A 12,165-nucleotide genomic window follows, 5' to 3' on the forward strand; every position below is an offset into this window, starting at 1 on the left:
GAGACCGACTGAAGACTGAAGACCTGAGACCGGGACTGAAGACCTGAGACCGGGATTGAAGACTGAAGACCTGAGACCGGGACTGAAGACCTGAGACCGGACTGAAGACCTGAGCAGGTAAAAAGCATCAGAAACACTTTCAGCTGATTCAGTTCAAAGATAAAATCCTTATCAAATAAACGTAAGTTATTGTTGTTGTCATGAGACGAAGTGGAGTAAAAGTGTGAATAATGTTATAACGTCATTAAATAATGTTATAACGTCATTAAAAAATGTTATAACGTCATTAATTATATTATAACGTCATTAAATAATGTTATAACATCATTAAAAAATGTTATAACGTCATTAATTATATTATAACGTCATTAAATAATGTTATAACATCATTAAAAAATGTTATAACGTCATTAAAAAATGTTATAACGTCATTAAATAATGTTTTAACGCATTAAAAATGTTATAACGCCATTAAAAATGTTTTAACGTCATTAAAAAATGTTATAACGTCATTAAAAAATGTTATAACGTCATTAAATAATGTTTTAACGTCATTAAAAAATGTTAGAATGTCATTAAAAAATGTTATAACGTCATTAAATAATGTTTTAACGTCATTAAAAAATGTTAGAATGTCATTAAATAATGTTATAACGTCATTAAATAATGTTATAACGTCATTAAATAATGTTATAACGTCAGTAATTATGTTATAACGTCATTAAATAATGTTATAACGTCATTAAATAATGTTAGAATGTGATTAAATAATGTTAGAATGTGATTAAATAATGTTATAATGTCATTAAATAATGTTAGAACGTCATTAGAAAATGTTAGAACGTCATTAAATAATATTAGAATGTGATTAAAGGGGACATATTATGCAAAATCCACTTTTTAACCATTTTAATACTTATATTTGGGACTCTGGAGGCCCTACCAGTCGCCAAAGTGTGGAGAAAGAATACTCAGTCATGTTTTCGTGGTCCCCCTTAGTGTAAGTATATGCCATAAAACACTCCATGTTGAATTCTCTGCGCTTATGACGGCAGCATGCGCATTTCACCGCCAATGTCACCGCCCCACCAGTAAGTTTACTTGGAGAGCTCCACCTTAGCTCCACCTTAGCTCCACCTTGTCCCTGCGAGAGTGCAGGCGAGGGAGGAAGAGCGATATTATGTCAACGCGGAGGGACAAGTGTGCTGTTGGTGGCTGCACAGTGGAGCACAGTGTTTTACAGAGGATTTTATATATGAAGCTAATGTGCCGGATAAAGTCAGCAAACGTGTGTTTGCACCACTTCACATCAGTATTTAGTCAGCGACGTACAAACACACACATTGTTAAGAAAAGGTCACACAGAGGTCATAACTGACCATTCTGACACGTCCTAATTAAACATATTTGTTCAGTACGTCCTCCATGACCGGAGCACACACTCAGTCTGATACAGTCACATACAAAGGTCAGCGGTGGATCAGTGGTGCTGTCCCTAAATAACGTCATTAAATAATGTTAGAATGTATGTGTTGTGATTTTAGTGAATTTGGCTTTTGAAATAATTCACTCAGATTGACCTCAGTAACACAAAGTGACCACACGAGGCAGCAGAGGAGCAGCAGCTAAAATCACTGATTTTCTCTCTGGACTCTGGTGTGGGAGAGTGAGTGTGTGTGTGTGTGTGTGTTGGAGAGTGAGTGGTTTAAAAACGTCAGTCAAACAGTGAGATAAAGACGTGATCATGTGACGTAGAGATGGTAGATTTTATTTATACAGCACAGACAACCCTGATGATCTGAACTGTGTTTCCATGCAGCTCGTCTCCATGACGTCCACGTGTCACTTCCTCTTCCTCTTCCTCTTCCTCCTCACACAGTCAGCTGACTCCTCTCCCTCTGTTGACAACACCACCGAGGATCTACAGGAAGTGACTCTGGCCGCCATTTTACCGATGACTAACACAGAGTATGCGTGGGCGTGGCCTCGTGTGGCGCCCGCGCTCCAGGAGGCGGTGCAGCGGGTGAACTCTGACCCGTGGCTGCTGCCTGGCCTGAAGCTCCGCCTTCTTAACGGCAGCTCAGAGAACCGTGACGGTTTCTGCTCGGACTCGATGGCACCGCTGGTCGCTGTCGACTTTAAGATGTCCAACGACCCCTGGGCGTTCATCGGCCCCGGCTGCGATTATTCTTCTTCACCTGTCGCCCGCTTCACGACACACTGGGGCGTTCCCATGGTGACCGCCGGCGCCCGCGCCATCGGCTTTGAGCACTACGCAGCGGTCACCAACACAGGCCCCACCCACAAGAAGCTGGGCGAGTTTGGCGCCAGCATTCAGGAGATGTTGGGCTGGCGGCAGCACGCCATGCTCGTGTTCAGCGACAACAAAGACGCCAACGACGACCGCTCGTGCTACTTCGCCGCAGAAGGACTTTACACGGTGCTGGGAAACCACAATGTGTCCATCAGAGATCACGTGATCGACGCCGACGTCAACTACAAGACGGTGGTTCAGATGATCCGAGACAACGGCAGAGGTCAGAGGTCACACTTCATGTCCTCCTTATTCAACTTCCTGTTTCCTGTCTGCTGCTCCTCGTCTTTTAAAGATGACATGACCTCACATCACATGACATCACGTGACGTTACAGTCGTTGCTTACTGCAGGTGTGGCTAGCTGCAGTCGTTGCTAATAGCAGATGTTGCTAGCTGCAGTCGTTGCTAACAGCAGGTGTGGCTAACTGCAGTTGTTGCTAACAGCAGGTGTAGCTAACTGCAGTCGTTGCTAACAGCAGGTGTGGCTAAATGCAGTCATTACTAATAGCAGATGTTGCTAGGTGCAGTCGTTGCTAACGGCAGGTGTGGCTAAGTGCAGTCGTTGCTAACAGCAGGTATAGCTTCACAGTACTTGTATCAGTGACATATAAAGCTCATTCTCATTCTAGCTAACGTGTTCCAGGGTCAAATTATGATTAGCTGTACCCTCAGATCTGGTTTTCTGGAGTAACTAGCTCACCAGTAAGCTACTGAGTGAGCTTTAAATATATGATTTTCAGTTGTAATAACATTAAAACACAGTTAAACTAGCAGTCAATTAGCATTGGACTGATGCTCACTCCAAATGAAACACTGCTAACTCTGTCAAGGAAATGTATTGGCTAGCCACCTGGTTAGCTCGTTAGCACCGCTGTATCGTTATATACGTATAAAATCATCCGCCATCTTAACTATCGACGTTACTGTTAAATGACTAAATGCTAAATGACATGTAATGTACTGTTAGCATGTTGTTAGTATTATGGTATGCTCCACAGTCAGTGTGTGTGTGTGTGTGTTGTTGGTATTATGGTATGTTCTACACTAAGTGTGTGTTGACGAGGCTCTCTATAACACGCTGTTATTTTGACGTTAATTTAATTTTTGTGATTTTTGTTTCTCATGTGGAGCGGTTACATTTGTACGTGTGAACGCATCACTGCGAAAAAAAAACATGTGACTAGTAATGCTAACAATGGCTAACAATAACTAGCTTGGAATACGATCAACAAATCTTTGTTTTTTTTTTAATGTGTTAAGAAAAGTATTGTGGGAATCGTAGTTACCGCAAAGACACACACACACACACACACACACACACACTAACTGCTTCTGTCATCCTCTAACTGGGGCCATCTGTTGCCACCAGCAACACATGAATGTACTTAAAGTAATTATGAGTGTGTGTGTGTGTGTGTGTGTGTGTGTGAACATATCACATTACATCTGATCTGCTGCTGATAACGAGCGAGGAGGGGCGGAGTAGTGATAATCACCATGGCAACTGACCAGCTGAGCTGTGACGTCATCACTCTGGGACAGTTAACCTCAGAGGACAAAACTGGACACAGAGTTTGAAGAATGTCAATCAGACCTGAGGACGACACCAGAGACAAAGAGACAAAACCACAAGAGACAAAGAGACTAAATCAGAGCCAAAGAGACAAAACCACAAGAGACAAAATCAGAGATAAAGAGACGAAACCACAAGAGACACAACCAAAAAAAGACAAAACCACAAGAGACAAAGATACAAAACCACAAGAGTCAAAACCACAAGAGACAAAACCACAAAGAGAGAAAACCACAAAGAGACAAACCCACAAGAGAAAGACACACAACCAGAGACAAACCAACAAAGAGATAAAGACACACAACCAGAGACAAACCCACAAAGAGACAAAACCACAAGAGACAAAGACACACAGCCAGAGACAAAGAGACAAACCCAAAAAAAGACAAAACCAGAGACAGAGACAAAACCAAAGACAAAGAGACAAAACCACAAGAGACAAAACTAACCTCTTCATGTCTTCTTCTTCTTCTTCATGTCTCCTTCAGTGGTCTACCTGTGCTCTTCCTGGGACATCCTGAGGACTCTGATGGTCCAGTTCTGGAAGGAGGGTGTGGATTTAAAGGAATACGCCTTCTTCTTCATTGACCTGTTTGCTGAGGGTTTGGGGGGGCGGAGTCCAATCAGACCCTGGTTCAGAGGAGACCACGATGATGTCACTGCCCGACTGGCGTTCAGGGTGAGGGACTTTTCCAGATGTTTAATGAGACGCAGACTCTGAGACGCAGACTCTGAGACGCAGTTGTGTTTGTCTTCAGAGTGTGAAGGTGTTGACGTACATGGAGCCGCAGAATCCTCAGTATCTGCAGTTTGTTCACGCTCTGAAAATCAACGCCAAGGAAATGTTCAACTTCACCATCGAGGACTCTCTGGTACCAACATTAGCACTGTTAGCAACGTTAGCACCGTTAAAAAACAACAAACAAACAAAAGTCTATGATCTCTACGTCACATGATCACGTCTTTATCTCACTGTGACACACACACACACAGTTCAAATGTCTGATTCTGTCACATCAATGTTTGAAATCCAACGTTCACGTCAGTGACACAGAGTGACCACACGAGGCAGCAGAGGAGCTAAAATCCCTGGTTTTCTCTGTGAGCTTTGGTGTGGGAGAGTGGGTGTGTGTGGGTGTGTGTCTCACAGTGAGATAAAGACGTGATCATGTGACGTGGATTTAGTTGGATTTAAGTGAGATTATTAAAGCTTCGCTTGTTTCTTGGATCGCTAATAACAGCGTGTTGTTGTGTTTCAGTATAATCTGATCGCTGGAGGCTTCTATGATGGAGTCATGCTCTACGCTCACGCTCTCAATGAGACTCTGGCTGAGCTGCGAGGACCGGGACCAGGACTGGGTCCAGTCCACAGGCCTAAAGAGGACCTGGTGACCAGGAAGATGTGGAACAGAACTTTCCCAGGTGAGGAGGACACCTGTCTCCGTGTCTCCTGTGTCCATCTGTCCTCTCTGGACTGGTGTGGGACAGTAAGTGGTTTCCTGTCTCACAGTGAGACAAAGTGCTCGCTGTGGTTTTCCCAGTGTGGTCTGTGGTTCAGGTCCCAGACGTCCTGTCCTCATGTCGTCATGTCCCCGCCAAACCCCAACCAGCTGGTACACTCTGTGTGTGTGTGTGTGTGTGTTTGACAAAAGGAAATGCCAGTCGCTCGTTCCCATGGTGACGTCACAGAGCAGCGAGGCTCCTGATTGGTCGCTCAGGCCTCGTTAGTTAATAGCAGAGTGATTGATGGATGGAGCGGTGAGAGAAGCTGGTTTCTCACAAACCCACGCGTCCCTCACCCGTCTGGGGACGTGTCCTCTGCTGTAAGAGCGCCCCCTGTGGACTGAAATAAAAAGCAGAGACAGAAAGACTTCTGAGCTGAAGTTTGTAAAAGCGCTTCTGTTTTAAAACATGAAACACCAGAGACGTCTCATCAAGTGGACAAACACCAGAGACGTCTCATCAAGTGGACAAACACCAGACACGTCTCATCAAGTGGACAAACAAATACAGACCCGACTGAAGCTGTAAAAGTGTTAGAGACACATGACTGAGTGTCCACAGAGACACATGACTGAGTGTCCACAGAGACACATGACTGAGTGTCCACAGAGACACATGACTGAGTGTCCACAGAGACGCACTCATAATCACAACATTACTGTGATCATCGTAACGATACAGAATAAATCACCAGAACTGTATGTTGGTGTCCGTCTCCTCTCTACTGTCCATTTGTCCCTGAAGACGTTCTTCAGGACATTGGGAGCATTAGCAGGGTTCAGGTGTGGAGAACAAACATCCACAGGAAGTGGCCGTCCATCACAGGAAGTGACAGGATGATGACCCGGGCTCAGCTGGACGAGACGGACTAATGAGATTAAACATACACACACACGTGTGCACTCTCACACACACACATACACATACACATACAGACACACACACACACGTGTGCACTCTCACACACACACACACACACACAGACACATACAGACACACACACACACATACACATACAGACACCTACACACACACATACAGACACACACTCACACACACACACAGACACACACACACAGACACATACAGACACCTACACATACACATACAGACACACACTCACACACACATACAGACACACACTCACACACACATATGATGATGTCAGGAAACAAAAGGTTTTACTTCATCATAAAGTCTGAAGCTCTGTGTGTGTGTGTGTGTGTGTGTGTGTGTGTGTGTGTGTGCAGGAGTCATGGGTGTGGTGGAGATGGACACGTTTGGGGACAGACAGACGGACTTTGCCATATGGGACATGACGGACGTTGACTCTGGAGAGTTTCAGGTAAAACACCTGACTGATGATGTCATCGTGATGTCACAGCAACTATAACCACACCCACCAGAGATGTGTGTGTGTGTTCAGGTGGTGTGTGTCTACAACAGCAGCACAAAACAGCTGGTCATGCAGAGTGGGCGGAGCTTCCAGTGGCCAGGTGGGTCACCACCTCCAGACGTCCCAGAGTGTGGCTTCAAAAACGACAAACCGGCCTGCCGCGCACGTACGAACACACACACACACACTCAGCTCATCCAGGCTCCGCCCCCTCACCTGAATGTTCTTCCTGTGTTTTTTGTTCTAACGTCCTCGTCTTCTCTCCAGGTACAGTGTCCATGCATCAGATGGTTGCCATAGTGATCTGCTTCGTCTTCATCATCATCGTTACCGTGACCGTCTTCATCTACAGGTGAGGCTCACACTGTTGTTAAAGGGACAGTTCACGTTTTGTCTCTCACACACACACACACACACACACTGCTGCCTCCATCACTGAGTTCAAAGGTCTCATTTTGTCAATTCGGCTTTTAAAATCCTTTATTCAGACTAACCTCAGTGACACAAAGTGACCACACGAGGCAGCAGAGGACCGGCAGCTAAAATCACTGGTTTTCTCTGTGAGGTTTGGTGTGGGAGAGTGAGTGGTTGTCTCACTTGTCTCTCTGTTGTCTCACCTCACCTGTCTCACCTGTTGTGTGGAACAGGAAGTTGAAGTTGGAGAGTGAGCTGGCAGCTCAGCTGTGGAGAGTGTCCTGGGAAGACGTCCAGATGAGTAACCTGGACAAAGTCCTGAAGAGAGCGTGGAGCCGACTCACTCTGTCCCTGGTACCAGAACAAACAGGAAGATTCATGGATTCATGATTCATTGATTCGTGAATTCATGTATTCATGTATTCATGGATTCATTGATTAATTGATTCATGTATTTATTGATTCATGGATTCATTTATTTATTGATTCATGGATTCATTTATTCATGGTTTCATGATTCATGTATTCATTGATTCATGGATTAATTTATTCATGGATTCATGGATTCATTTTGTTTCTGTGCAGAAAGGATCAAACTACGGCTCCCTGATGACCATGGAGGGAAACTTCCAGATCTACACCAAGACTGGATACTACAAGGTGTGATGATGTCATTGATGATGTCACGATATTGTCAGTGATGATGTCATAACCCCGTTGGTTCTGTCTCCTCAGGGAAACCTCGCTGCCATCAAATACATCAATAAGAAACGGATTGAACTGACCCGGAAAGTTCTGTTTGAACTGAAACATGTAAGACATTCATGTGTTCATGTGTTTCACACTGACCTCATCACCTGTCACTAAGCCCCGCCCCCTCAGCTCACTGTCTGCTGCTTGGTTGGTTGTTAGCCGTGTGTCTGTACGCCTGCACGTTAAACCACGGCGTGCGTCTGTCCCTGCAGATGCGGGATGTCCAGAACGAGCACCTGACCCGTTTCATCGGCGCCTGCATGGACCCGCCCAACATGTGCATCATCACAGAGTACTGTCCTAGAGGCAGTCTGCAGGTACTGCACCTCCACCAAAAACAGCTGATGTCTGTCCTGTGTCTGTCCTTGTCTTTCTTTGTTTTTTCTCATCCTTCTTTGTCTTTGTGTGTCCTCCTGTGTGTCCTCCTGTGTGTCCTCCTCCTCTCGTCTGATTGCTTCTCTTCCCAGTTTCTCTTTGTTTTCTTGGGTGAAAAAGTGTCACATGACTCTTTGTTTACGCCGCCATGTTGTCAGGAACCCTCTACACCTCTTCATGACCTCTGACCCCTGACCACTTTATCCTTCTCTCCGTCAGTTATACAGTTTATTATTTATACCTCTTTAAAAACATTATCTCGTCCTGTTTCTATCTTTTTTCACTGATTTTTGCCCAGTATCATCCCTTCATCCCTTCATCATCTCTCAGCTGCGTGTCTTTTTGCTGCACTCCTCCAACATTCCTTCATACATCAAACACTCGCCCAGTTATACATCAACAGCCTGTCAGCACTGTAACCTAGCAACCTGTAACCTAGCAACATGAGAACAGCAGTCATGCAGCTGTAGGTGGCTCAGTGTGGGCGCTGTGGGTTCAGAGGGTCAGTTCAACCACACCGCCCCCTGCTGACACACACGTTACTGATGAGAAACACAGACAAACATGAACACATGAATGTAAACACATGAAAACTCAGGAAACATCACACGTTTACTGACAGGGGCGTGTCAAGAAACTGTGGGGCCCCAGGCAGAGCTAATAGACACGCTTCAACCATGTGTCTGTGTCTGTCTGTGTCTCATGTGATCATAATGTGTCTCATGTGATCATGTGAAACAGGGTGAACATTAATGTTGTCATCATGACAAAGTGTAACGCAACTCTTTTTTAAAATAAAATCTAGAATAACGTCGGTCGTCGTGTTCAATTCTCATGCTGTCATATGTTTCACTCTTTCATCTTTGTATTTTTAAAGAGTTGTTTAATGTATTCATCCTGGGATTACACCTGAAACTCCTGATGTGTGTATTCATTTGTTTACTTGTTCGTGTCTTCATGTGTTAATGTATTCACCTATTCATATTTTCATGTGTTCACTTGTTCATGTGTTCATGTGTTCATGCTGCAGGACCTGATGGAGAGTGACAGCATTACTCTGGACTGGATGTTCAGATACTCACTCATCAATGACATCGTCAAGGTAACAACACAACATCTTTGTTTCCATGGGAACAGTGACTTCACCTGTTTTTAAATATGGCCACAAGGGGGCTCTGAATCACCTGCGTGTGTGTGTGTGTGTGTGTGTGTGCGTGCAGGGCATGGCGTTCATCCACAACAGCGTCATCGTCTCCCACGGTAACCTGAAGTCGTCCAACTGTGTCGTGGACAGTCGATTTGTCCTGAAGATCACAGACTACGGACTGAAGAGTCTGCGCAGCTGCAGCAGTCCTGAGGACACACACGCGTACTACGCACGTGAGACTGCACACACACACACACACACACACACACACACGCACACACACACACACGTGAGACTACATACACACGCGTACACACGTGAGACTACACACACACACACGTGAGAATACACACACGTACTATGCATGTGAGACCACACGCACGTGAGATTACACACACACACATGTGACACTACTACTACAGTGAGACACTGTGTGAGTCTGTGACTCCGCCCCCTCACACAGGTAAGCTGTGGACTGCCCCTGAGCTGCTGAGGTCACAGTGTCCCCTCCCCTGCGGGACACAGAAGGGAGACGTGTACAGCTTTGGGATCATCCTACAGGAAGTGGCTCTGCTGAGGGGCGTGTTCTACCTCGACGCGCACACACTCACGCCTAAAGGTCAGAGGTCACAGCTCTGTCACGTCTCAAGGCTCCATCATCGATTTAAATGAACAATGAATAATAATGCCCCGCCCCCTCTCCACAGAGATTGTCCAGGCCGTGCGGCAGGGTGAAACCCCGCCCCTCCGCCCCTCCCTCTGCTTCCACAGTCACAGCGAGGAGCTCGGCGTCCTGATGCAGCGATGCTGGAGCGAGGAGTCCAGCGAACGACCCGACTTTAACACCATCAAGATCCTGCTCAGGAAACAACACAGGTGTGTGTGTGTGTGTGTGGTGTTAAAATCACTGATTTTGTCTATGGGGTTTGGTGTGAGAGAGTGAACACCTGAACTGTGCCTTTAACCTTTAACCTTTAACCTATAATGTGCAGTATTGACCTCTCTGTTCAGAGGTTACGGCTCCAACATCCTGGACAACCTCCTGTCTCGGATGGAGCAGTACGCCAACAACCTGGAGGAGCTGGTGGAGGAGAGAACGCAGGCGTACCACGAGGAGAAACGCAAGGCCGAGGCTCTGCTCTACCAAATACTGCCACAGTAACTATACTGCAGTAGTACTGCATCACTGTATCTATACTGCAGTAATACTGCATCACTGTATCTATACTGCAGTAATACTGCATCACTGTATCTATACTGCAGTAATACTGCCGTAATCATTTGTATTGTCAGTTCTGTTGCAGTATTACTGCAGTAATCCTGTGTGTTGTCAGATCTGTTGCAGTATTACTGCAGTAATCCTGTGTGTTGTCAGTTGTGTTGCAGTATTACTGCAGTAATCCTGTGTGTTGTCAGTTGTGTTGCAGTATTACTGCAGTAATCCTGTGTGTTGTCAGATCTGTTGCAGTATTACTGCAGTAATCCTGTGTGTTGTCAGTTGTGTTGCAGTATTACTGCAGTAATCCTGTGTGTTGTCAGTTGTGTTGCAGTATTACTGCAGTAATCCTGTGTGTTGTCAGTTGTGTTGCAGTATTACTGCAGTAATCCTGTGTGTTGTCAGTTCTGTTGCTGAACAGTTGAAACGAGGTGAAACTGTCCAGGCTGAAGCGTTTGACTCCGTCACCATTTACTTCAGTGACATCGTTGGTTTCACGGCGCTCTCTGCTGAGAGCACGCCACTGCAGGTGTGTGAGTCACATGGTCATCACATGGTTTACACAAGGTTCAGGGATTTTACATATTATAATATTAATAATAATCACAACAATAATCATAATAATAATAATCATAATGATGATAATAATAATATTAATCATAACAATAATAATAATAAAAGAGTTTCTGACGTGTTGTTCTCTGTCTCTCCTGTAGGTGGTGACTCTGCTGAACGACCTCTACACCTGCTTCGACGCCATCATCGACAACTTTGACGTTTACAAGGTATGTGCTAACCTACGTTAGTGCTACACTCTCGTGTGTCATGTGAACACTTTCTCCCCGCTGCCCCCAGGTGGAGACCATTGGTGACGCCTACATGGTGGTGTCGGGTCTGCCGGTGAGGAACGGTAAACTCCACGCTCGGGAGGTCGCCCGCATGTCTCTCGCTCTGCTGGACGCTGTCAAGAGTTTCAGGATCAGACATCGACCCGAGCAGCAGCTGCTGCTGCGCATCGGCATTCACAGCGGTGTGTGTCACATGACAGGAGCCAGTAAAGGGCTGGTTCAGGGTTTTTTCCAACAGGAAACAAAAGTTTGTAAACCACTCACTCTCCCACACCAAACCCCATAGAGAAAATCACTGACGTTAACACCACACACACACACAGGAGTTGTTGTTCCACTGCTGCCTCCATCACTAAGTTCAAATGTCTGATTTTGTAAAATTGGGCTTTTAAAATATTTCATTTAGACTTAACTCAGTGACACAAAGTGACCACACGAGGCAGCAGAGGACCAGCAGCTCCTGTCTCCCCGCAGCTAAAATCACTGATTTTCTTTCCTTTGGAACTTTGGTGTTGGAGAGTGAGCAGTTTACAAAGTCTGTCTAACAGTGAGATAAAGACATGATACATGTTTTTAATGTAGCTCAGATATACACACACATATATATATATATATATATATATA

The 12,165-nt window shown here is 45.3% G+C and overlaps 1 protein-coding gene across 1 annotated transcript in view; it reads left to right on the plus strand.

Moving 5' to 3' along the window:
* Window positions 1-12,165, plus strand: part of LOC122764876 (atrial natriuretic peptide receptor 1-like) — a 16,436-nt gene continuing 4,271 nt past the window's right edge. The window contains exons 1-20 of the mRNA XM_044018860.1: window positions 1-117; window positions 1,820-2,537; window positions 4,378-4,568; window positions 4,648-4,761; window positions 5,149-5,311; window positions 6,643-6,737; window positions 6,819-6,954; window positions 7,056-7,140; window positions 7,436-7,556; window positions 7,788-7,862; window positions 7,938-8,015; window positions 8,168-8,272; window positions 9,361-9,432; window positions 9,551-9,710; window positions 9,941-10,096; window positions 10,185-10,353; window positions 10,489-10,635; window positions 11,099-11,222; window positions 11,410-11,478; window positions 11,549-11,816. Coding sequence (XP_043874795.1) covers window positions 1,829-2,537; window positions 4,378-4,568; window positions 4,648-4,761; window positions 5,149-5,311; window positions 6,643-6,737; window positions 6,819-6,954; window positions 7,056-7,140; window positions 7,436-7,556; window positions 7,788-7,862; window positions 7,938-8,015; window positions 8,168-8,272; window positions 9,361-9,432; window positions 9,551-9,710; window positions 9,941-10,096; window positions 10,185-10,353; window positions 10,489-10,635; window positions 11,099-11,222; window positions 11,410-11,478; window positions 11,549-11,816 — 3,037 coding nt within the window. The 5' untranslated portion in view covers window positions 1-117; window positions 1,820-1,828. The remainder of the gene's footprint in view (window positions 118-1,819; window positions 2,538-4,377; window positions 4,569-4,647; window positions 4,762-5,148; window positions 5,312-6,642; window positions 6,738-6,818; window positions 6,955-7,055; window positions 7,141-7,435; window positions 7,557-7,787; window positions 7,863-7,937; window positions 8,016-8,167; window positions 8,273-9,360; window positions 9,433-9,550; window positions 9,711-9,940; window positions 10,097-10,184; window positions 10,354-10,488; window positions 10,636-11,098; window positions 11,223-11,409; window positions 11,479-11,548; window positions 11,817-12,165) is intronic.

The sequence above is a fragment of the Solea senegalensis genome, unplaced genomic scaffold, assembly GCF_019176455.1.
Source record: "Solea senegalensis isolate Sse05_10M unplaced genomic scaffold, IFAPA_SoseM_1 scf7180000017739, whole genome shotgun sequence".
Classification (NCBI taxonomy): Eukaryota; Metazoa; Chordata; class Actinopteri; order Pleuronectiformes; family Soleidae; genus Solea; species Solea senegalensis.